The 26,649-nt window shown below is 44.5% G+C and overlaps 1 protein-coding gene and 1 long non-coding RNA gene across 4 annotated transcripts in view; one reads left to right on the plus strand and one right to left on the minus strand.

Moving 5' to 3' along the window:
- NSD (Nuclear receptor binding SET domain protein) overlaps positions 1–18,942 on the minus strand; it is a 30,502-nt gene extending 11,560 nt beyond the window's left edge. The window contains exons 1-4 of one of the 2 annotated variants that reach the window (XM_089578979.1): positions 17,783–17,916; positions 16,144–16,208; positions 15,240–15,431; positions 5,036–6,172 (exon numbers count right to left, since the gene is read on the minus strand). In XM_089578979.1, coding sequence (XP_089435105.1) covers positions 5,036–6,172; positions 15,240–15,431; positions 16,144–16,198 — 1,384 coding nt within the window. In that variant the 5' untranslated portion in view covers positions 16,199–16,208; positions 17,783–17,916. Of the gene's footprint in view, positions 1–5,035; positions 6,173–15,239; positions 15,432–16,143; positions 16,209–17,782 lie in introns of both variants that reach the window. The other variant, XM_089578978.1, reaches the window with a different exon arrangement.
- Positions 18,943–19,260: 318 nt separating this feature from the next.
- LOC149349985 (uncharacterized) lies at positions 19,261–24,641 on the plus strand. Of its 2 annotated transcripts, none has more exons than XR_016290185.1 (2): positions 19,261–20,046; positions 20,781–24,641. It is a non-coding gene; the product is annotated as an uncharacterized LOC149349985 (long non-coding RNA). The 2 variants fall into 2 exon arrangements; XR_016290186.1 differs by having other exon boundaries at positions 20,939–24,641.
- The last annotated feature ends 2,008 nt before the right edge of the window (positions 24,642–26,649 follow it).

Consider the following 26,649-nt stretch of genomic DNA (forward strand, 5'->3'; position numbering starts at 1 on the left):
ACTGCTCTCCGGTCACCAACAGAAATGTTTCTAACCACAAGTAACGCGCACGCTTTGAAATATTCGTGTACACGAGTTGGTTTCAAAGGTAGCATCGCTTGGCGCGGAGTGGGTATGCTACGTTTTTGCCTACACCCCGCGTTGCTGCCGACCGCAGTGCCACCTTTGTTTACAAACATGACACTGGTCTATAAGAGGATGGTACAAAAACTGCAAACTAATTTTTTTATTTGTACCCAAAGGTGCTCTCATACATTAATCGCATTCGACTAGACTAGATATATGACTGCCTGAACTTTATTGCAGATCAAACTGCTTTCCCGCCCGAGTAGTATCCGACTACAGTCCGTTTCATACACAAGGTGCAGCACTGTCAAAGCTTGCACTCTTGTTTGTGCTACTTACATCCATGACTAAAAAGTAGTGTGTCCCTTGTGGTGAGCAAAAAATCGTAAATGCTTTGCCTTCAGGCTTAGCACACAATGCATTTGTCAAGGGCTTGATAAAACGCGCTCTCATTTCTGTCGAAATGCTCGAGATCTGCATACTTTTTTTTCCCCTTTTATTTGTAGTTTTTGGCTGTGTCAGGTTTTGCTATCCCTGTAACCATGCTGCCACCTGTTCAGAGAAGATGGCACCCAGCGCATTCACCTCGAACAACTCTCCAGCTCACATTTTTTTCGAAGGTGTGCGCTTCGAAGATACCGAAAAATGACAAACAAGTGCTAGCCTGTTGCAGGGATCCGTTTCTGGAGAAGTCTGTCCAGAAAAATATTGCGCATTGTGATGAGAAAGGAGTGTGTGTGAGACTCTAGCATCTTCAAAGCGAGGACCTCACAAAGCTCGCTCAATTCTCCCATGACTACTAACACATTATAAGTTCAAACATTGTTGAAAGCACTTCAATGCGCATGTACAGTGCTTGAATTTGCACAGTGGATTCCAGGCTCCAAATTTGTGCTTTAGGCCACTTGCATTGCATTGCCAAAGTTTTGCTTTCAGTCACCATGCATAGCTACAGGACGCTCTTGGTGCTTTTGCAAACCACACTTCTCGTCCTTTTAAGTTCCATCCAACTTTGATTTGCTTGGTGCCTTGTTGGTGCTGAGAAGTGGAAGATGGGTGTTCGGTAGCTGACGGAAGAGCCGACACCGCTCATGCGTAGTTTCTCTTCGGCTCTGACAGATTTGATGACTGCCCGCCACGTTTTACCAGTTTTGAAGCGAAAATCTTCACTAGGCTCGTCAACACCGCGCTTCGTGTGAGCCGGAGGCCAGATTTGCCACTTCTGCGCATGCGTGAAACCGAGCGACGTCACGCGCAGCGCAGGTGGCCGCCGACTCCGTAATAAAAAAAAAAGAATAAAAACAAGGACAGAAACTAGAATAAAAAAAAAAGAAATGAAAGAAATAAAATATCAGAAATAAAAATAAATAAAAGAAACAGTGCGCCAGGAAACACTCGGTGCACACCCGATCCGCGCCGTAAGGGCCTTAAGGAAAATTAAATGAATTGAACATTGGTTTTAAGGAAAGGAAATGCCTGTCTTGGTGTATACATCTGAAAAGAATGGACACCACAGTACGTATCTAAAGCAACCTTCTAAAGACAGCACCGTGTTCACTACACGCGCGTCTCCTCCTCCGCCTCCGTACAGGCAGTGTGTGGACGGCCGAACGCCTCCACCGTTATCGTGGTGCTTCCCAGTGCACTGTGCGCGAACTGCGACAGCCATGATGTCAAACTAAGCGTAACTGAACCTTTTCGCTTGTATATCCAGGCTTAACCACAGCTAAGTCACTGCCAATTTTTTAACGTAGTGTTTCATCAGTCGTCTATGCTCCGGATCTGGTAAGTGTCCGGCTCTCGTTCATGGCTACATTCAAGATGGCTGTCATTCTTTACGCTGAAGAAACGAACTGCGCGCTGGGCCACAAGTTCGACGTCTCGGAACGGCTAATACAGGTGTGGCGGCTACAGTGAGGCAAAATTTTCAGCTGTTCCACGTGATTTCGTGATGTGACTATGCGAAGTGCGGGATTTCGCTGGACGACATTGGAACGATGTGCTGTGGGACCGCAGCAGCGATCACGGCGACAGCGCTAGTGAGGACGATGGCGTGAGTCTGGACGAGTGGTCCAGTGATTAATACATTTTAGTTTTGGAATGTGCCTACGGGCACGCCCGCGCGCGGCAGCCAATAGTGTCCGAGGATAAGCAGCGGAGTGCAAAGCATCGCAATAAGATGACAGGTTCATATACTGGTAAGTGCACGGAAGCACCGCCTTATGTATGCTGGAAGCAAAAAGCAAGGAAGATTACCTGGAGAGGTGGGGCTATGACATAAACATCTGACATTCTCCATATCTCTCCCTAATAGCAGAGAACGAAAATTCGCTTGCAAAGGCTTATGGCCCGAAAGGGCAAGATGCTGACTTGGAGATGGCATGGCAGAGGGAATCATGGTAAGACCACTAGATGCCAATGGCTGACAACCGCCGGAGTATAGTGAATTTTCAATTAGAGGATGGTCAAGGGCCCTCTGAGCAAAAACTGAGCAGGCCCAAGAGATCACCATGGCAAAACTAATAGCTGCACATCTCTGTCACAATTAATGGCCAACTCCAGGACTTTGTGAACATTTTGAGTTGATAATCACATCACATTCCTCAGAGTTCTCTCGCTCCGGTACAAAACATTTTTCCAAATACCACGTAGAAGTATTTAATCGAAACTGGGTTTCGAACAAACGATGACGTCATGAATGATGTTACGAAAACAACCTCAGTTTCACAGCTTCGCGCGGAGAGGTGTCCCCAGTGGCGGTCACGCGAACTAGTGACGCTGCGGTCGGGTCTTGCTCCCTTGCCACTGCTCGCTGGCCGCAGCCCATGCTTTGACCGCTGCTGCGCATCGCCTGTGTCTCGGTTTCATTTTTTTTGGTATTTTTGTTACATCGGGCCTCTCCGTGCCAACCTGCTCTGCACCGGGGTGCAACAGCGGGTGGCGCAACGATGACTCGGAGAGCAGCCGTTTCTTCGGGCCACCAAAAGACCACGTAGAGTTTAAAAGATGGGAGCATGTTCTTTGCAGGAAAGATCGAAAACTGACTTTGAAATGCAAAGTTTGTGATCTGCAATTTGAAGAAAACCTGTTAAAGCACTATCACCATGTAGTTCAAGGAAAGGAAGTACTTTTGGAGAGAGGGAAATGGATGTTAGTACCAAGCACTTTCCCGAGGCTGTTTACTTTATCGCTGGCACATACCTCAAAGCGCAATTTAAACGCACTATGCCGAAGAGAAAGCCTCCAATGGATTGCGCTGCCCTATGTGTGGCGACAGCAGTGATGGAAGAGAACTTGCAGGATTCCGAGAGCGTATCATTACAGTCCGAACCGACAGCTGCGCTGCACAAATGGATTTTAATCTCGATCATCTGGAAACGCAGTAGAAATTTGAGTACTTTAATTACCGATGAGGAAACAGACGAAAGATCCGGGATACTCAACATCAGCCGTCTAATGCAGGGGAACTTGTTGATAAGACCATTGTAGATGACGAGCGGCTATCATGCACAATGAATGTGCATAAGCTGCACAAAAAGTTCTTGCACCACATTAAGACTGTTGGTGGCTTAGAAGCTCTTCTGACGCAGGTCAATGAAATGAAATTGTGTGAGGAAGCCATCACTCAAAGCTTACGCGGAGAGAAGAGACATCTTAAGAACTATTCTGTGTTAATGTCGCGACAAGTTTGTCCTCGTTACTTAAAGGAGTATAGACATCTAATTTTGGTGGCATGTTTTCTTCTCTATAACGATGCGGAAGACACTACTATGCATGAATCACCTTGTGGTATTCGCCTACAACAGCTAAATAAAATAATTAATAATCGATTTTTTCTGTCATGCTATTTCAGTTTTGGTTTCAACAGCCGAATGATGGCTGTGACGTCAAAGAGTGGTTGTATGTCACGTGAGGCATGTAAAAACTGCGATACAATTGCTGCTTCATCATTTTAATTCAGTACAGTGCTGCAGCCAGCCCTCCTCAAGAGCCGGAACCTCTCTTTGACGTCACAGCAGCTTTTTAGCAGCAAGTGCCTCGGCAAGGTGCACATGACCACGCTGGCGAGCTTGTACTATAGCGCCGTGATAAGGTCTACCTTGAAGAAGCAGACGCGCATAAGTAGCTTCTTTAAGAAATAAATGCAACTTGTCTCTCACACTGTATTTTTGGCTGTAATATGGAAAGTCCACTTACTACAAACCTCAGATACAACGAACACAATCTGTGTGACAGTCAGGTTCGTTATAAGAGGGCTTGACTGTACTTCATCAACACGAACACCTGGCTAGCATATTCATAGCTTAGAAATGACGGCCTAATCAAAAACTTCAAAAAGATAGTGCCATTATTCAAGCTGGCAAAACATCATGGACACCACCGCAGTGACTCTGGTTGTGGCGCTCGGCTGCTGACCCGAAAGACGGAGGTTCGATCCCCGCCGCAGCAGTCACATTTTATGGAGATGAAATGCTAGAGGCCCATGTACTGTGTGATGTCAGTGCACGTTAAAGAACCCCAGGTGGTCGAAATTTAAGGGGCCTTTCTCTACTGCGTCCCTCATAGCCTGAATCGCTTTGGACATTAAACTCCCATAAACCAAACCCAAACATCTTGGACAAGCTCATCTCTTCCATGGCACTGTAGAATCGGAACATCTGCGGAATTTGTCTCGTCTTTTTATTCAGCAGCTGCTGATGACATTAACTTATTTAGGGCACTCAGAAGCGATACTATTGTCCATTATAATTATAATAGCCATAATGTGGCTGTCATGGTCATTGCAACAACACTTCTAATCAAAATGCAAGTGCAGTACATTTAAATTTGCACTCCTCTACTGCATTTCCGTACGATATTAACGTTCTCAAAACTGTGTTAGTGTTAGTGATGTCAAAATAGGAAAATGCCTAAACATACTTGGAGAAGCCCCTGAACAAGCATTTTCAAGAAAGAAAAGGTTACATACCTGGGGTAATATTGCAGATGGCAAAGATTCCAACCCGAGTATCTCCATTGACTGTCCACTTCTGAGTCTCGCAGTTGGGCTCGCAGGAATGGTTTATGAAGCGTGACAGATTGCCCCGTGGCCCTGCGTCTATGATGCGGTCCTTCTCCAAAGTCAGGAAGTAGAAGTTGTTGATGTTGTCCACATGGAGCTGTGCCAGCCGCCGCTGACATTCCACTTCATCGATGAGCTCTCCAACATACTCCATGACGAAGTCCCCTGGAGCCAGTGACTGATCTGCCCGCAATCCCCATCCACGGCCAGACGAACGTATCACGGAGGCCTGAGCATACTGTCGCCGCTGGAAACGCTGGTTCTCACAGTCCTCCCCTGCCGGACACAGGTATCGACTGCACTCATAAAACATCAAACGGTTGAGACAGTTGGTGCGGCAGGGATCCTTGGGGCTGCACTGGCAGGCAGATTCTTTGTACACATCAACAGAAGGCATGACTGCCTGGCACACAGGTCGATTGCTGCGGATCATACGGAATGGTGCTGGCTTTTCACACAGCTCACGAGCCTTGCGCTGTTGCTCCCATGCCAGTGTTGCTTCTTCAAGGGCTGCCTCAAAGAGCCGTGCCACGCTCTTGCTACTTGCAGTCAGGCTCCCACTGTCACCTTCCTCAAAAAGAAACACCCTTCGTCTATGCGTCCAGTAATAATCGTGTGAACCATAGAAGCGCACTGCGAACTCTCCAATTGGCTGATGCTTTAGTGCTTGAATATTGGCAGGGACCTCAGCTGGTGGACATACCTGGGCCGGCCACCAGCGGTAGCAGCCAAGTTTGACCCAAAGAATATCACCATATTTGGGATGCTTCCACTCAAGGCAGTCAGGGCAAAGGAATGCCCCTTCGGGAGCTTCTTGCAGGCCAAGACAGTCTTCATGCATTGCAACTGGGCAGCCCTCGCAGCACAACAGCCGCCCACCCTTGGAGCACAGCATGCACCAGTTGACATTGATAGGGGCACTCATGCGGTGTGGTAGGCAGTGTCGCGGACACACGACTGTGCTGGAGTTCAGGATGTTCGAGCCAGCTGGCAGGCAGCCATGATGGAAGGTTGATGGGCAACGCATGCAGCGAAGTAGCCGACCTGCAGCATTACATGAGCACATATTTAGCCATGGCTCCATTTCAGGTAGAGCTTGGCAATTCAAAGCAGGATGTCAGCATCTTGCTCTTTCATCCAATTCTTAAAGCTGATTTTTTGTCCAAGACTAAGGATCGCTAGTAAACCTACTCTTTTCAAAGTGTGATGATGCCATTATGTAACGCATACAATTCTATACCTGGAGCAACTATTAAGGACACTACCAACTGCAGCTGACGGCTTAGATTACCTGCCACACACTGTCCAATGTCAGTAGACTGGACTCCCACTGGTTACAATCAGTTCCAGTTGTGTTTTCAACCAACCAGTAGACTTTTTTTGACTGGTAAGGGCACTTTAGTGACGTATGCAACTCTTGCAATTAGGAGCTAAACATACTATCAGTAGGAAAAGTGAATGGACCATAGAAGTGTGTTTAAAATTTTATTTCTTGAAACCTGGCATGACAGCAACAGGTTGCTCTGTCAATAGATGCTAAGGACAGTAGACCACACTTGTTGCACTTATCATTTACTGACCAATTAATGTTAATCTGCCCCAAACAAAAATTTAGTCGCTTTTGTGGTCCATTTACTTTTCCTGCCAATAAAACGTCATGCTAGCATTAAGCAGTATACATTATTTCAGCACCACAGGTGAAAAGTAGCAGGCTAACCTATCTAGTGCCTAAGAATCTGCACACACTAGAACTTGAAACTGCATTTTTTAGTGTGAAATTACTATACTGATGGGTAAACCATGAGCAAGATCTTGCAATGTTTGTAGGTTTGTGCCAAGTGAAAGAAGCAAAATAAAAATGTATCAAATAAATATCTGTGACTCGGATTTGAAACGCGTGGTGGCGTGAACAAACCAGCTTCGCTCACCGCTGCGCAAGAGCACTATACTCCATTTCATGCATCAGGTGCAACGCTGTCATAGCTAGAGCTCTTTTTTGTGCTGCCTACGTCCCCGATCAAAAAGTAGTGCGTCCCTTGTGAGCGAAAAGTAATAAATGATTGGCTGCAGACTTCTTACATATATGTTTGTCATAACGTTGATTAAATGCACTCGTATTGCTGGCGACATGCTGTTGCTTTCTTGTGCCTTAGACCACTTGGCCACAAAACAAGTGCAGAGTAACACAAGCTCCCTTTATTCTTTCATGCAGACTACTTCAGTACCTTTCACAGCATTGCACACGATGTATGAAACGGAGTATAGGCTACTGCCGCAGCCAAACACGCCTTGTTCTAGACTACAACATACTCTCGCGCTGTGCATTGCACATCGTCATCAACTTCCATCTACGGTGCGAAGACACAGACAGAGAATTCTCTGTCTTCATCGTCGTCGTTATCATTCATGTAATTCTGCTTTCGCACATTTATAGAATTTAGGCAAGAATTCTGTCTTTTTTTAGGCAAATTGGTACAACTGGCAAAATAAGTTTGCGTCGATTATTTAGATTTTTTTTTCTCCCTCTGAGGTCAGCTGTGAAACTGACCTTTTTTTTTCATGTTCACGTATCACCAGGTAATGGTTAAATATTCAATACTTATAAGCATTAATAAATGCTTATGAGCAAATGTAACTCAGGATATAAGCCAAAAGTGCACAAGAATTGTTACCATACGTTAAACTGTGGAATTATCTCCACATCCCCACTCCCACCCATAAGAAAGGGAGAGTGAGTGAAGGTATGTTCATTTACAGGGACTCGCTCTTGGCTAGAGGGAGGAGGAGGAGGATGGGAAGAGGTGGGTTACAGGTAGTGCAAAATACAAAATACAGATGCTGCCATCACCAGCAGATTTCGCAAATGCGCACAACACCGATTTTGGGGCGTGGAAATGAAACACCAAGAATGTTAGACCTTCAGCAGCTATCGTCAAACTTATCCTGCTCAGTTCTGGCACAGCAAATCTTGTGCACCTGCAATGCTACTTTCAAAGATGGCATAGAGTATTCAGCTGAGGATGCACAGGCTTCATATCCTCTTTAAACACAGTAAAGTTTCCTCACAATAAGTTAGAATAGATGTTATAATAATAGGACTAATTAAGTAAACAGAACTTAACGATAAGGTCCCCGAATAAATCCTCTTAGGTCAAATGACTGCTACAAATGAGCACTTCAGCAGTTACTTCTTTAAGAATAAGTAGCTTGAAAATTCAAACCCTTCATCATTTCTTGTCCTGAGGTAACGTAAGAAAACTTGTTTTCTATGGTACTGTGTAATGTGAGCACTGTGGCACACTGCATGTACAATCAGCCTTTTTCACAAGATGTGGTGCACTCTGGAGAGCGGGCGAAAACTCTTCTGCTACCCAGAAAACTGGTTGAAAACAAATGCATGCGAGAGATGCAGGCACAGTTCAGTTCCATGTGGCAAATGTGTTTGATGAATGCCATCATATGTTGCTTGCGCCAGTTGCTAAAATGAACTGTGCATGTGCAGTAGGGGCTTGTGGTTTGTTTTCAACCAGTGGTGCTGGAGGAGGAGGGGTGTGCATGCGCAGAGCGGCCGTGTGCAAAAGGCGGATTCCTTCTTGCCTTCTGCATTTGCGCAGCGCACAGTGGTTCCAACTACCAGCACGTTGCTTCAGGAGAGGACAAAATGGCAGTGCCACTGTCACTGTTAAAAGGCAAGTTCTTTGTAGCACTTCCACCATACTATAACATATATTGCTAAGTTTTTGGTCAACTTAAAAGTGCACCCCCCCCCCCCCCCCCCCCTGAAAACATGCCTGTACTCTTTTCAATGCATCCATTTATGTAAACAAAGTTCATAATGACAAGCAGCAATGCCTTCAGGCCAACATGTGAAACAGCAGCAGCCATCATCACACTTCATTTTCGTCACGTTTCATTCCTGCCTGATAGTACATGGAGAGGCCCTGGTCTGAAAGATGGCAGCACATTTTCCATGCACTGCTGTCACTGGTGAAGCTTCACCTGGCCTTTCTAAGGTTGCAGGCATTTGCCTGTAAGTTCTCTGTCACGGCATTGCACATTTTTGTTCCAATGGCTAAATAAACAAATAGCACGTGCTAAAAAAGGCTCAAGCATTCAATATTTCCAACGGTGACAGCTGATGCCAAGGTGAGGCTTACAAAGCAGTGCTTACTAACCAAGTGGTTCCTGATAACCACCATCAGTAATTGTCTCAGAAATCACTCTTGCCAGCCACTTTACCTCTCATTAAAATTCCTTTCTCTCTCTTTCACTCTTGCCAGTCTCACACAGTGCTTTACCTTTAACTCTAGGTCTCTGCGATTTGGCTGCACCAGTTCAGTTGGTGCAGCACTCTTGCACTCGATTTGTCAGTGCAGCTAGCGCCACCTGCACTTCAGCACTCGATTTGATGCAGTGCTGCAAGAGTTCTTCTGCACTTCTGCACTAGACTCCCCGCGAGTTCTCTTCTTGTGCAAGGTGCTTGGCGCGCTCCGCAACAAACAGTGCCGTGGCCATGCTTCTTTTAGTAAATGGCGTTAAAAGCGGCCGCATTTGTCATGCAAGGCGACCATGGTGGGCACATGCGGCACAACGGGGCACTTGTTAAAGAGACAGGTGTTGCTGTTTTTAAATACATGGGTGATCGCAACGTTTGCAACGACTCACTAGGAATAGTTTCTTTTTGCCTAGGTGGCCTCTGCATCAGCCACATCTCTGCATATAGTAGTGCCTGGCTTTGAGGTCGCCATTCAGCCCATGCCTTCTCCTGTTAACTCACATTTTTTTCTGCCAGCTAGCCTCTGACAGACACTCTGCCACCACAGTCCATCGACAGTGAATGTGCAGGTTGTGGAACTCAAACAAGCCACAGGCACTTTTGGACAGAACGGCAACAGCCTGAACCACGCCTGCAAACTGCCGAAGTTATCGCGCGACAGTCTGAATAATTCAAATCAAAGTAAGTATTTCGTTGTTACCTCTTCAAAAGTACCCACTGACTCGGTGACAGGCAATCCGCGCTCGCCACTGTACACAATGCAACAAAAAGGGTAGAGTCAAATTCTTCATCACTGCTGAAACTGACAAGTTTCATAGCGACTGCCAAGAGATGCACCACTTCGAAAAAATACATAACGTTCAATAGAACTAGTACAACCCCACGCACATGTCAAACCACGCGACAAAACATCAACACATGGCTGTAGGAGACTAACTCTCCTGCACTTTTGTGCTCGATTTGGCTGCTGCACCAAGAGTGCTAGTGTCAAGCAACACTCACGCCGCAAGAATTGGTGCTGCACTGGCACAGCACTTTTGTGAACTAGTGCAGAAAGTGCAGCCAAATCGAGGAGACCTTCTTTCTCACAAACAATTACATGCATTTTTGTGTCAGTTGCGTACTTGCTGGTTTCCTGTAATGCACAATGATGTCTTTCGCCTTTTCCAACCACTGCCAATGCCTTTTCAACCAACTCCCCAAACATGTGCAAAGCAGTGACATACTGGCAAACACAAAAATTTAAAACCGTCATTATAACGCAACGATACACTTTTCTTTATTTGCCAGAATAGCAGCTGCAGCACGTTGGTTATCCATTCGGAAGTTTGCCCATTTGGACAGCGCTTGTCTCCTGCCTATGCCCCTCGTTCTGCGCTATTCACTTCCAAACTTTTCTTGTTAAGTGACTCAAATGCATGCAATATTAGAACCTTGTGTCATCCATGTGAAAAAATTGTAGAAACAGATGTGCACAACCAGACACAAAGCAAGTAGCCTCCCCACAAGAGTGAAATATAGCGAGAATGGAAGTCACTGAACTTAAAATTTGCACCCTTCTACTCCATAGTTTTAGCACATCAAAGCAGCAAATGATTGCTTGCTTTACGTTCTTCTGGCAAGAGGTACATGTGTAGTCTGTTGCACAGCTGTGAAGTGTCTGGTGTTAGCAGTGGTGTCCCTAGGGTAGCATGACAATGATGCTGGCAAGAAGCTTGCTTTTGTGGATGAGGCAATGAAAACCTGACCCAAGTTGGAGTCTTAACTGAGGATAACTCCAATCTACTGCTGATTCCTGATATCAACGCTACTACTTTTGTTCATGGTTTAGTGCTGCTGAAGCAGTAACAAAGAGCATGTGGATAAAAAACCTTGGCAAACAGCAATGAGTGGGCACCTGAGATAAGAGGTGCAGTACAGCATTTAAAAGGAAGCCTGGAACCTTGCTCTTCTGAGCAGTACAGCAACAGCACCATCTATGCTAGTAGGCACTTATGCATTGCCATCTGAATGATGACACCAAGCTATGAACGCACAATGTCTGAACATCTGTTATAGGACTTCAGCAGTGCTTCTGTCCACTTCTGAGACCCATGCCACAAATTCCAAGGTAGCACCAATTCTCCTAAATTATACAAGCATTTGCTGCATCGATGAGTGCACTGAACAAGAGATTACAGTACAAGTAAGCTAAATTGTGATAAATGAGCCATCACCGAATGTGGCTTCATCTATGGCAGGACAAAGGCTTCTCCCGATAGTCTCCAACTGGTCCTGCTTGCGCCATCTATGGATACCCTGTCCCAGCAAATTCAATGATTTTAGCACCGTCTGCTACTTTGCAGATCTAACTGCCGAGGGCTGATAGATGGTAGTGGCCAAATACTACACTAGGGCGGTCAGGTCCTGTTCTGATAAAGGAATGCTCTCTGCTATTAACTAGCATGATTGCACCTCGGTTAGCATAGGTCCACTGCTCCTTGGAGCTGTTCACCAGGATCAGGCAGCATCCCAGGCCTGGTTTCAATCCAATCAATGCTCAGTTTTCTTTTCTTTTAATCAATGGATATACTGCAGTGACACTGAGATTGAAGCCTAATGCCTCCAACACACAAAGCAGATGCCTTACTTTTAAACCAGCTCTGAATTTCACTGGCAGCAGTTATATGCCAGCACAACTAGGTATGAATACACGAGGACACACTAAGAGCTAGTGTTAGAACACTGCACACAGAACTCTGTGCTCCTTGAAAACACTCCTCTGGCGTGTTCCATTGCAAACATATGCGCTTACTCTTACTGATCCACATTCAGGCAATGAGGTCATGAAGATGTTTGCTGTATGAAGAGCATGGATACAAACCATTGTCTCAAAGCCTTATCAGAAAGGTCTCTTCTGTGAAATGGCTGATTATAAACCTCATTTACCCCTCCCACCCAAGACATGGCTTTACGTTGGTATGCACTGGTATGGCATTACATGCGAGCAACCTGTGAACAAATGCGTTGGTCTGTTTGCTGAATGCTGTCACTGTATCAATAGCTACCACTCATGAGCCCAGTTTTAATGCGCAGAAATAGAAGCTGCAACCTTGACATGTCATGATGGCCACAGGAAGGAAGCAAATGCAGGTGATAATGGATGCAGAAAGGAAAGAAAGTTAGGAACAGGGAAAGGAAAATTTCAGTGCCAAAACAATTACTTTATGCATTCCTGTGCTGCGATAATGGACAACTGTCAGGGGTTAAAATTTCTCTCATTTGCAATGGCAAATGTGTTCCCCCACACCCGGAATTTTACTGCTGAGTAACTCACTGACAGTGAAAGTAGACAAGTGAGGAGTGCTTCAATGTGATGCAGCAGTATTAAAACATCTCTGAAACCCAAGAGATTCAATGAATGCCCTCTGTGCATAGCTGGAAAGCAGCTGCAAACCACAATGACACACAATGAATTTTCAGATATAAAATTGCCTCCAAAGCTCTTGTGCAATTAAGTGTGGATCTCCACAGAGTCACACAACGGCATCTACTATAAGGCACCAGATGTCAGCAGTGGGTGGAGTATCAAGAACAGCAAAGTAAGCATTCTAAGTAGCCTGTTTGGGAAGATAAAGCATCTGATGATCCACTAGTGCGAATTCTCAGGGTAAAGTTTTTTTCACAGTTAAAAATGATGAGCAAAAAGGAAACAAATATTTTGCAGTAACTTTGGAAGAAAAAAAGCAGTGTGCGCATGATTTTAAAGTAATAAAACAGCACCTGGTAGGTTCTTCTTCGCCAGGTAAAAAAAAAATGCAAGACCTGAAAATAAAGGACTCTAAAGACGCATAAGCTTGCCATCTTACACAGTGATATTGCACTATGTTAACTCCAGTTTGCATCCGAAGCTTTTTTTTGTCTGCAGTGTCAGTCGTCAGCACGTGATTGTGGGAGTCGGTTGCATCGGTGTTGCTATGTTGCACCAAACGACTTTTCACACATTGGACATTAGATGAAACACATTTTTACAACAATGCTGCTTTAAAACACTGACATAAAGAGTCAGCAAAAGCTATTATTGTGTTTTTACATCGCAGTGAGCTGTTCAGATATGGCGCAAGACGCACGGTGCCCGTGTGGGCGTTTGTTTACAAAAGTAAGGGGGCGGGACGGGGGGCATGAGGGGCCAGAGTACGAATGAATACAGCTTGCACTCATTGCGTGGTGCAGTTTTAGGCCAAAGTCTTGCGCATTCATGAAGCCTTGGGCCTGTTTATTACTCTGACATTTGCGGATATATTCTGCGCGTCGTGAAATGCATTGCACACCCTATTCTTGCGCAGGTGCAGCGTGGCGCCTATTTCAAATCCTGAAAGGGCTTTTCGGAGGAGTTAGGACTACAGTTCCTTTCGCCTTTTTGATACCTGGACCGCTGACGATGATTGACAAGTCACACAATATTCTAAACTTATGATAGGGCGATGCATAAGGGAGGCAAACTGCCTGCCGACATTGGAGCACTGTTTATTTCTATTTGTCTTTTGTTCTATCTGTTAATGCTTTCAGATTTGCTTGTATTAAGGAACACAGTTATCTTTGTATTGAGCCTTTCTGTACCATGCTGGTCTTGGTTAGTGTCTAGCCTTTATGTGCTCATTCTTTATACTGCCCTGGAATAAACAGTTTCCTCGATGCTCCGTCTGCTTATTAAATAAATACTGCATGCTGAATGACATTTGCTCCGAGCAGAAGACAAGCGCGCCAGATGGAAAGAGCCCTTCTTGATTTATGAATCCATACCTATGTGTATTACAGGTATACTTTTCTGTACAACTTACATTGAAATAATTTCGGTATGACCACATTTGCAGAAGGGATTAAACGAGACATTGTCCACCTCTAGTCAGAGCCAAACTTGGGTAACGCGCAAGCAATTCGGAATTTGCACTAGTGAAGCCGAAAGAAGAACTGTGTGCCAGTTGCTTTCACCAACCTCTCGGTGCGCTAAAATCCATAGGGCGGCGCATAAACAACCTGAAATTCGCTCCAGTGAAACCGAAACAAGTGTGGGCCAGTTGCTTCATCAACCACTAGGTGTCTTAAAATCAATTTGAGCAGAACGCGAGAAATCCGAAATTCACACTAGTGAAACCGAAACAGGAAGTGTGGGCCAGTTCTCACCAACCACTAGGTGCTCTAGAATCGATTGAGCCGCTGAGGCCTATGGGAGTGTCCTCTCTTATTCATACCTGCTCTATGCCTCCAATGTGGCCCAACTATTGTGGCATCCGTAGTCCTGCTTGCATGTACTTTACAGCAACAGAAGTCTTTGGGATCCCAGACCCAAGAAAAGTGCGAATGGCCACACATCCTGGACAGAGGACTCATGAACTGACGAGTGCGCACATCCATGTGCAGACTGGACCATCCAAAACCAAGCTGCTTGCTCAGGACTGCCGAAAATTCAGCTTTTTAATGGATCCAGTAGCCCTAAAATATTTTGCCGCCAATAGTCAACTGGTCTTGAATAAACCACAAAGATTCCCTAGAGCGGTACACTCAAGCTACATGGGCTTATGCAGACTGTTGCAATGCTAAACGCGCACTATGCAAAAGCTGCTTGTTATGGGGGTTCGCCAGTGCTATAGACAACGCAGATTAATAATTAATTCTGATCAAATCAGGAAAGTAAATCATCCAAACTTGGTACTGAAAAAGCAAGACTGTTGTATGGCTTCTCTTCGTCAAAATTCAGCGCGAATAAGTGAGTGGTTTAACCGAGAGAAGCATTTTACGGTTCGCATTTAGTGTTGCAACAGTCTATACTGTCTCTATGTTGAGTGCAGCACTTGCCTTTGGTGCTGAAGGAGCGTGGCTTTTCCTGGAAGCAATAGAGGCAGAAATGACGAGGGCAGACCAGTGGCTCTTCTTTGAGAGGCAGGGGGGAACTTTCCAGACAGGAGACATGATAAAAGCTGCCACAGCTTTCCACGGTGCACTTCTGCGTGTCTTCTGTCTTATTGCACACAAGGCATGGGTGCTTGCCTGTTCAAGAAAGCAACGTTGACAACCACAGTGATACACTAGCATAAAATAAAATTTAGCAAGGCGAAACAAATTACATGGGGACATTTGGTTGGTTCCCCACTCATAAAATACAATTATTATGAGCACAACAAAAGAATACCTTACAATAACCTTCATTCGTGTTTTTTTTTTTTTTCAGTAAAAACTTTCACAGCAACTGCAAAGCCAATTCCGTGCAACACACACAGCATGACTGCAGTTGTGAGAATGGACCATAGAGGACTCCGGACGTCAAAGAACCTGCACAACTGCCATAGCCTGGCTCAATTTATTCTTTCGTAGCGCATGAAGCAGCACCTGATGTGCACAATACAGTTTTTGCAACTGGAATCACTTCTGTCATTGCTGTGAAGGCACTGCAGGGCTCGTGACCAACCTGGGAAATACTTCATTGTTTTATAGCAATGCATCACTTTGCATAGCACAGGCGATTCACATACTACAGAATAGATCAAGCAAAATTGAAGTGTGTGTCCATTTCTTTTTGCAGTCACGCATGCCTTGTTTTTTCACTTCACTACATTTGTTGGTGAGCCCATTAATCTAACGAGCTTTCGTGCTCCCTTCAAGTTTGTCTTGAAAAGGAGTGTTTTGGTGGAGGGTGAGTGGCAGCTTGTGCATTTATACACAGATGGCATGGAGAGTATGACAGAATAGATTGCTGACTCACAATTTTGATGAAGAACAGCCGAACCATGCAGAAGTATATGTGGCCTTGACAGCATAGAGGGAGGGCTATGTCCACGGCAAGAAAAGACAGAAGGCACGGGCGACAAAGCTGCTAGTGCCAGAAAAGCAGAAAAAACACTTTCATAGTAATCATATGTACAGGACTAAAAGAGAAAAGAAAGACAGAACCATTTTGCTTTTAGTCCTTTATATTTTACTCTTGTTTACCCATGTTTTCTGCTTGGTTTGGTTGTTCTTCACCGAAGTCAGCAATCTGTCATGTCCTGCTCTACTGGCCCAACCAGCTTACAACTGTGCAATTAAAAACAGTTTACTATAATAATTATATTGACTGCAGAAGTCTGCAAAAACTGGAATTCTTTATGAGGTTTTGATCAACATAAAAGAATAATTTTAACACAAAATAAGCTTCGAAGTAGCAGGAAGAACTTGCTACAGATTTTTAAGCCACAAATAACAAAAAAGTGACTACATTCTGTAACACACATCATACCACACACACAAAATCACTGAGTGCACATACTTACCCAATTAGCCTACACAACAGCCAATATGCATTTGCCCTATAGTTAGTTTCAATTACTTTTCTGAGTTTGAAAACACTAATGTTAACATTTAACCCACAACACCAGGCAAGGAAATGTAGCAATATAATTACTGACAGATAAATTATTTCATCTTATGAATGTGCAACAACATGACAGGTTAAGCGTCTACACAGAACTTGGAACAATTCTCAACTATCACACGCGTAACAAAATTTGTAAGAAATGATGGTTTATGGAGCTTTAACGTCCCAAAGCGACTCAAGATGTGGGCTGCGCCGTAGTGAAGGGCTCCGGAAATTTCGACCACCTGGGGTTCTTAATGTGCACTGACATCGCACAGTACACGGGCCTCTAGAATTTCAGCTCCATCGAAATTAGACTGCCGCGGCCAAATTTTGATGCAGGCGAAATTCTAAAGGCCCGTGTACTATGCGATGTCAGTGCACATTAAAGAACCCCAGGTGGTCGAAATTTCCGGAGCCCTTCAATACGGTGTCCCTCACAGCTTGGGTTGCTTTGGGACGTTAAACCCCCATAAACCATTATTTCTAACAAATTTTGTTATGTGTGTGGTAATAATGATCAAGGGAACTCGCACATCAGATTTCTGTGTTATCTTGTGCTGATTAACTCTAAATAAATTGTTTTGTTTAAGCAAGAACTTTTTTAACTTAGCCTGTTTAAGATGCAGCCACACAGCATTCCTAAAACAGAGGACACATGCCTTTGGTACCAGCAGCATTTCAAGCCAATGCTCCACAAAAGCCTGCTCAGAAACTGCATATTAAGGGTCACTAAGATTAAAAAGCTTGTTCCGCTGGTTTCTTGCTTGTTCAACTTGCCACAGGATGAAACCTGAAAGGTGACAGTTTGGCACCATCTTCTTTTAGTATCGTTTCGATGGAAATATTTACGATGCACGGCATGCGCTACGAAGTTTACTGCGGTGACGAGAGGATGCACAGGGCACACCACGTCTCACTATCGCTGGTCTCACACAGAACAAGCAGCGAAATGGAAATTGTGAAGTGTGCTTTTCACTTGCAAAAAGTGCACCATGGAAACACCTACCTGTGGTACACTCGTCACAAAGAAAGATCGCAGGCGGATGGGCGATCCCGAGGCAGTCAAGGTGGAAGTTCATTTTACAGGGCCCTGTGCAGGCTAGAGTGGCACCGGTTTTCTCGCAGACGAGGCACAATTCATCTTTAGCCTTCTCGACTGAGCGGTTTTCCCGCAACGGTCGCACAGCCTTGACGTTTCTCACCGGCTTCGCAGGAGGGTCGTAGTACTCAAAGGTGAGCTTTTGCTTGCGCTGCGCTCGCGTAAGTTCCATTGCAGCAGTAGCCTCCTCAACGGCCACCATCCAAGCGTCTCTCTTGCGAAGAGGCACAGCGTACGGTGGCCGCTTCAGGTCACCTAAAGCCACGAATTTGGTGAGGCCTTCGAACGGTAGCACGCGTCTCGGTTGCGTCCAGCCGTGTTGGGCCTCCACTCCGAAGTACTGAACGTGGTACAGCAGAGTATTTTTTCTAACTACTTTCATGTAACGTCCGCTGACTGGATCGAATGAAACCATGGCAGGCCAAAACGGATGGTGGCCGATCTTTGACCAAAGCAAGTCTCCGACAAGATACTGCGACGTTCCAGAAGATTTCAATTTTTCGGCCACTGTTGTTTGTTTCTGGCCGCTATGTGAAGAGTGGCTTCGAACGAGGGGTGTATACTCCATACACGGACTGAACTTAGGTTTTCGCAGTCTCCCGAATTTGCTGCGTTGAACGCCTCCCCCTGGGAAAAGGAAGCCCGCTGGTAGAGAGACATCAGGAGAGTTCAGTAAATGCTCCATTTCCATTTTCTCTTGGCCGACATCACTGCTGTTCGCCGCCCCTTCCTCCATGGTAGGGCGGCAAAATCTAAGCGGTTGGCCGTTGAACGCAAGACAACTGGACAGAGACGCGCAACGTTTACAAATCACTTCAGCCAGTAATTACGCACGTATTCCGGTTCGCAGTACGAAGGCATCGGGTTTTGCACTTCACAGAAACATGTGCCAAGAATGGAGAGCAACGGACTGCGGACAGATACGAATACACGTGGTAAAAATGCAACATCTCACATGGCTCGCAGACCCGATGCATACCGCTGCCCAAAGCCGCCTTTGGTGCAAATCGCGCCAAAATGTGAAATCCGTGATTGGTTGCATCGGTAAAAAAAAAAAAGGAAGGCCAGATTGTGGCGCTGCCATCGCTACCGAGGCGTTTGATTCATTATTTTGCGTATTGTTCTTTTTACGTTTTAAGCGCGCAAATGGATTTATTAACTTGTTTTTGTAAGTAAAAGTCAGTTGTAAATTTAGCACTACCTGCAGCATCACGCGTCGCGCCCTAATTCGTATTATTAAAACTCGGAAGTTTTATTTTTTTTTATCTTTATTATTTATAAATATTATAATAGAGACAGGTTTCCATGATTTCTTAAAGTACTTTCGTTGATAGGAAGCACGCAAATTTCTTCAACGAGGGTCTGTTAGCGTCATGGTTAGCATGGAGCATGGCATGGAGGAAGGAAAGAACATGAACTGTGGGAAAGTGGGAAAGAACGTGGTCTGTTGGAGGCATAGAGTTAATAGTTAGAGGTATTAACACATTAGAGGCGAGGGTACTTTGGAGTCATGGACCATGTGGTAACCCAGCTTTTAACCCAGCGGCAGATGTAGGGGAAGACTTGGTGCTGTACTGCGCCAACATGTGCGCCAAGCTGTCCCGCAGCCGAGGTGCCGAGGGAGAGCGCCACCCTTCCTGACCGACCATAGAGCTAATCAGAGCTAATATACCAACTCTACGCATAGAGTTAGCCAGCCTGAGAGGGGACAGCAACAGACATAGAGATTGCGCTGGGATTTGCTGGGGAATTAACTCTATGGCTGGGAGGACGGGCGGCTGGATGGGAAATGCGTGACATTGACGAAGGGGAGGTTGGAAGACTGGTGGAGGAAAGAGAGGGGTGAATTTGGAGGGGAAAAAGATATTCTAACTAGACATTGTAAGAGCGAAATTGAAAGAAAGGGAAAAGAAAATTCAATTAACAATGGGTGAAGCAAGCTGCCGCCCGATACAAAGGGTAAAGCCATTATCATCTATCCTATTAACTCTCTGCCGCCACCGTCGCGGGCGCGGCGGGCGCGATGTTTTTCTGATTCATTTCAGCAGTAATTCACACGTTGTTAGTTTGCTTTTGCGTGTTCGCATTTTCTTCGTTGTGGCGGCAAGTTTGTGCCCGTTGTATACGGACCTGTACCAGCACAGATGTACAGGGGACTACGGGGAGAACAGGTATAATGAGTTTTTACACACTGTTCTGTCAAACTAGTGTTGGTGTTCGTTTGTGGCATTGTGCAATTTTCGTGCTGGCGATTTCCCCAGCCGTTTTACCAGTTCGTGGAGTGCATAGATGGCTTAAAAATGCTTAGTGTGTAGTTAGCTCGATTTGTCCCCGAAGCGGAGACATGTTACAGTAGTGGCGCGGGAATGGCTGTGCTCTATGCAACTTTTCTGGGTCTAAATAGCAACCTGCGCGCATGAGACTTCAGTGCTTAGTTGTAAGGCCAGCAAAATTGGTGGCACTTAGCTGTGCCTTCTAACAACTGTTGGAATAGGCTGCACTTTGATGGAATACATTCCACAGCATATTTCGGCCGCCTGGCATGCTATGACCCTTACTACAAAGGTAGACAGTTTCCAGTCTCCGGCGGCTCAAGACAGTTTTGACAGATCTTACGTTGGTGTAAAATTTGCTAACAGGTCCTCTTTCGTTGCTGCTCTTCTCTTCAAAACTAAGTGGGCTGCTTTGTTTAAGTCAAGATCTTCTGTTTAAATTTGCGACCTGGCATTGTTCTTTCATCTTTGTGCTTAAAAAAAACCTTTGTGGGAACTTGGTCTTTTCTCACTTCTTGTAATTTCCTCCTATTTCAATTGTTTCTCATTTCACAATATTTGGTTCTTGCATATCTTTTTCTTTCAGCTTGTGGCTTGTATAAGTTTTGCTGAAATTTTCTTTTTTATTGCAGTGTGAACAATGCAAGTTGTGCTGTGAAAGTTCTTGCTACTGTTTGGTTGCCCCAGCAAGGGTTTACGTTATATATATAAAATGAGAGTTGCAAATTGTAAACGACCTGTAATGCAAATGGGCGTGACCATTCTTCTCTTCTCTCCTGCTCCTTTTCAGGTATTTTGGAGAACATGTTCAGAGAAGTGACTGTCTCGTGCATCTTGTCACTTACTAGCTGCATTCTACTCCATTGAGACAAACAGCTGGTGTAAAACTGTTTTTCGTGCTTTTTTTGGGTAATTAGTTATGGACTATGGAAAGCAAATAGCTTTCACCAAATATATTCTAGTTCTTCATTAAAGACAGGTTAATCACCAACTACTGCCACATCTTTCGTTCTCACATAACGCATAAAAAATAAAAGGAATCTTGTTTCACTGGCTTCATTAACTCACTTGAGTTAAACCTGTTTTCCCACTCGTCCCGACTTTGATTCTGCAAACGCTTTCATGAAGCACAATTTCTAATGTTTGGCAATGATTAACACACATTTATATCTTCTGGTTCTGGAAAAAGCTTTGTTTTTAGATGTCTCCAAGGCATTTTTTTATGTTAACCTCCAGGTTTCTACAATAAAACTAAGGCACCTCAACAATGACTACTTCATTTTCTACAGGATTGCCGACTTCATTTCTAACTGTCACATCAATCAGATGAAACGGGTCAGATCTGTGCTACGCCCACCTTTCTCCTTAAGACACGTGCCACTTAAAACCATCTGAGGGGCGTCATGATAAACAACGGTGAAGAAACAACACTGGAAAACCCTGTCAAAAAATTTTGATACCAAAATGCAAAAGCAGGGTAAAGCTGCACATGGGCTCCCGTTGTCAAAAAGGGTTTCTACAATAAAACTAAGGCACCTCAACAGTGACTACTTCATTTTCTACAGGATTGCCGACTTCATTTCTAACTACACATCATGTGACTGTTAATTCAAACAATTCTCATGGTGTTCCCATCCTTTCTGGCATGCCTTAAGGATGTGCCTTAGCATTTTAATTCTTTCTGACCTGTATTAGCTGTTCATTTAGTGTTTCTAGTTCTATTATTTTTTGCTGATGATTGTGTCATCTACTGCAAAATAAGTGATGGTTGTGACTGCATCAGTTCAGACTGAATTCAATAACACTGTGTAATGCTTTCGGGAGAATGTGGAGCTTTAATTTTTGTTACAAATTTATGAGCATTTATCATAACCAGGCACCCTGTTCCCGTTATTTTTAAAAATAGTTGCCTTGACTTCTTTCTGCTTATAAGTACTTTAGCGTGCATATTACAACCTTTAACAAAAATTCATGGAAATCCAACTAATATTGCCTGCATAATATCAAAACCTAATTGCATGCTGATGCATTTAGAAAACAAATTTTTGCAATGCCACTGAAAAAGTATTTGTATCCTACCTGTGTCTTGCTTAATGTATGATATCCTCATCCTATGTGGGCCCTGGTTGGTCTGCTTATAAATGGCCTCAAGAATGTGACACTTGCTCGATGCATTTCATCCTGCTCACTTAGCATACTTAAAGCACCATAGACATGAAAGAAAACCTAATATTCCGCCGCCCTCACTCTTTGCCATAAGGTGCCTTCTGTCTCTTTCATAAGACCACAACTGGCTCTGATTGCACTTTGTCACACCTGCTACTTCATGTCTGTGTGCATCAACCACCCTCAGGAAGTTAGCATACCTCACCAAATATGGTGATATGTGCATGTTCATTTCTGCTGAAAACATGCTGTGATTGGCACCACTATCCTGCAGCAGTATAGTTGGATACAACTAAAGACTGAAGTGGCAGATGTCCCTCTAAGGAGGCCCTCCTGCCAGTGGCGTGGATCGTTTTTGATGAGGCAGTGGATAATCCCCTTTCGTCTGCCACTCCCTGTGATGTCACAATAGGCGGCCCAAGGGGATTAACCCCGACATCATGAGAATCGGTCAACGCCGTCGGGTGGAGGGCCTGCTTTGAGAGCCATTTGTTGCTTCATTCTTTAGTTGTATCCCACTGTAGTTGCCAACCGACGTTAATCACTATTGCGCTGGACATGCTAACTTCTTTTAATCTCTTTGCATATATGAGCTTGAAATTCTTGGTTGATGTCCTTGTGTTTCAGTTTGCTGTGGCTTGCTCTTCTCTTTTTGTATTAAGCATTCAGGCAATCGCATTTCATCTTTGTACTCTAAAACTGGTGTCTGGATTTAAGCAAGGTGTGTTGCTGGGCGAGTTGGTTGGGGTACATCTTGAGAAAAACAGCGCTTGCAGACAAAGGACCAGAACAAGGACACACAACTGCGCTGGATAACAACTTTTATTTCGGAAGGGGGCCAATCCGTGCCTTTTATACAGAACTGGAGGGAATGATGCGCACGCACAAAGATCAGCAAAGTGGGAGCACGGAAAGAGCCAACACATAGACCAACTATTCTTATCGTCACTGATAACCAACAACGCAGCCAAAACAAGCCAGAAAAGAAAAGAAAAAACGGGGGACACAAAGGCAGGGAGCGCAAAAGAAACAATCAGTTCTAAAAAGATCCCGAAGAAGCCAACAACCAACACGGCTAAACGAATGACGATGAAAGGTGATAAAGATGAAGGCACTAAAAACTGAACAGACTGAAGCATAAAAGGTGCAGGAAAAGCCTGCGGAAGATGTAAAAAATCGGCATGGCTAAAAGATGACGGAATTAAAAGTGTTAAAGCAGATAAAAGCAAAAACCTGAGAAGCCGATGAGAATAAAAACAAGCAGGAAAGGTGGTCACTAAAAAATGAAATTGAACAGACAACAGATCTCTAAAAAACAAGCAATGAATCGTAAAAAACGTGTGGGCGATAAAACCTAAGGTGGGATAACAGAGAAGTTTTCACAGAAAAGTTTAAGATGGAAAACATCGTAAAAAGTGGGTGCCAACAAAACATCACGGGATGAAACCAAAAGAATGCACTGAATCAAATCGAAGCAGAGAGGAATGAACTCTCTTTGTCTAACAGCGCAACTGATGGTGTGCTAACGCACTCATCTTTTAGCTTGGTAATAGTGGCTGCTTCAATGATTTCTCGGGGGGCTGCTTCAATGATAAGAATAGTTGGTCTATGTGTTGGCTCTTTCCGTGCTCCCATTTTGCTGATCTTTGAGCGTGCGCATCATTCCCTCCAGTTCTGTATAAAAGGCACGGATCAGCCCCCTTCCGAAATAAAAGTTGTTTGTCAGCGCAGTTGTGTGTCCTTCTTGTTCTGGTCCTTTGTCTGCAAGCGCTGTTTTTCTCAAGATGTCTGGATTTAGTCTGCTTTAGTATCTCAGGATGTTCTTTTATTTTTTATTTGAACTGTCATATACTTAACGAAAATTTGTGTTCTTGGATACTGGTCTGTTTTCTTTCCTCTAGTGCCATATCTGCTTTTTGTTACTAGTGACACTTTCTTCCATGATACCTCTAGCTGACTTAGAGGGTAAGTTTAATGAACTTGTGCTTCTGATAGACATTACAGCTGCTTAAATCATAAATCTGGTAAGGCTAGTAAAGATTAGGGTGGATGCACATTTGTGTACTTGGCTTTATCGCATGCTTGTCCTTATTGCTTTTCAGTAAAGATACCGATACTGAGCCAGCTGGGTGGAACGTTAGCTTTTGCTTATTCTTGTGCACCCATTTTTTGTCCGTATTTCCTGCTGACTGTGTCATCGTTGCTGTTCAACACAATGCACTGTTATATCCACAGGCCTACGAGGACCTGGCATAAAACAATGGACGGCAATAGACGCTGATCATTATCTTTACTGGGCAATAAAATATGGCTGAAGACAAAGCGCATTCCTTGATATTCTTCCATACTCAAAGCCTGTACCTGTGCATATTCCTTGCCCATGTACTGCAACGAGGTGGAATATTCTAAAGAAATGAGAACTGCGGTTGTTCGGTTATACTTGTTTATTTTGTGCGCTGTACAGCCTATACTAACAGAATGAGTATGATGAAAAGTCAGTCACACAGAGCACAAACTAACGACTTGATTACACATTAATGTTCTATCTTGCACGAACTGGGAATGACGTTTCAGGTAACATGCATGCGAGGAAAATAGCACTTCTTTGTGACATGTTTATGCAATGGCATTGATCAGAGACCAGTGTGTAATTTTCTCTCTATGCATCTGTTATTTGAAATGTCATTCCTAGATCGTGTACAAAAGATGGAAGTTTCCTGTGTAATGAGTAGCAGTTTGTTTCTGCTCTGTCCCTCTTTGCAGTCTTTTGCATCATATTCATTTTGTTGTAAGCTGTGTAGCGCATAAAATCAATGGCATGGAACCCCCCTCCCGTAGCCCGGGAATTGGTTGGCTGAATATCTGCTGAACATCCTCTTAATGTCTAGGTTTCATCATATGTGGGCATGATATGAGTGTTATATGGACATCCACTATGATCAAAATGATTGTACCCGCCGCGGTGGCTCAGTGGTTGCGGCGCTCGGCTGCTGACCCGAAAGACGCGGGTTCGATCCCTGCCGCGGCGGTTGAATTTCGCCTTCATCGAAATTCTAGAGGCCCGTTTACTGTGCGATGTCAGTGCACGTTAAAGAACCTCAGGTGGTCGAAATTTCCAGAGCCCTTCACTACGGCGTCTCTCATAGCCTCAGTTGCTTTGGGACGTTAAACCCCAATAAACCAAACCAAAATGATTGTATGGATATTATATGAACGTAATATGAGCTTTTGTGAACATCATGTGGACGTCGATATCTTGTGGAGGATATTATATGAACATCCATTGGATGTAACTTGGTTGGCTGGAATATGGAGCAGACCCACGCGATTGCCACCTAGCGGTGGCGTTGCAGTCGCTTTAGGATGGTCGCGTCGTCTGCTACTCAGTTTGAGGAGCGTCAGCAGATGGTGGCTTGCGTGCGTACAAAAACGTATTTAAGGAATACAAACGTAGTTTTCACCTTGATCTCTTGTTTATTAACGAAACAAGACGGTTTAGTATCATTTACAGCCATAACTTTAGCCGGGCACGTTAAAGGCGCGTTGGCAAACGGTTGCTCGTCCCGTTGTGACCTCCTAGCTGGGCAAACTATCGGGGAGCCAATGTAGTGAGGTGATGCTGTGTTCCGTCATGGAAGCGTAAAAGATTGTTGTTAGGGCTTCTTTAACCGTATCTGCATGCATACCGGGGCAGGTTGGTTTCTTTAGCCTCCTAGAAACCGGTTTTGGCGGCTTCTAAACATCAGATTTTGTATTTAACGGGGTGATTTTATGAAGTAAATGGGAGTTTGCACTTACGCCGAGTCTGCGAAATTCAGTAGGTGCTTCAATTCTGAGAATGTCAGTCACTAAATTTTTTTATTCCTTAACACAAATGTTAAAAGAAGCCAGGCGAAATTCTCGTAGGATGTTATTGCCTTTCTGCTGCAGTCGGTGCTGCGTGAGCACTGGGCCCGCACTTCGCGAAATTTAGTGCTGTTGCTGCGACTTCCGCTGCACTTTCAAAGTTGTTCTAAGCAATGTGTAAGACTTGTTGCTCTTCACATCGCCAGTGAGACAAGGAAGAAAAGACCCCTGTCGGGAGGCTATGCGTGCCATAACTTATCTTCCTCGTATCACACCCATACCCATTCTGCAAAAGTACGCTCAGCTTAATACATTAAGCGAAATCATTGACCAACGTGAGGCAAACAGAGCACGCAAGATGTCGCTTCAGCTTCACTACAGAATCTTCCTCCATGGTCATACTGTCAACTCAGACAATCGCTCCTCTGCTTCGACACCGATATCAGCCGCGAATCTTCCTTCAGGGTGCATAATATACACTGATGCATC

The sequence above is a fragment of the Amblyomma mixtum genome, chromosome 3 (genome assembly GCF_055824585.1).
Source record: "Amblyomma mixtum isolate Tamu chromosome 3, ASM5582458v1, whole genome shotgun sequence".
Lineage (NCBI taxonomy): Eukaryota > Metazoa > Arthropoda > Arachnida > Ixodida > Ixodidae > Amblyomma > Amblyomma mixtum.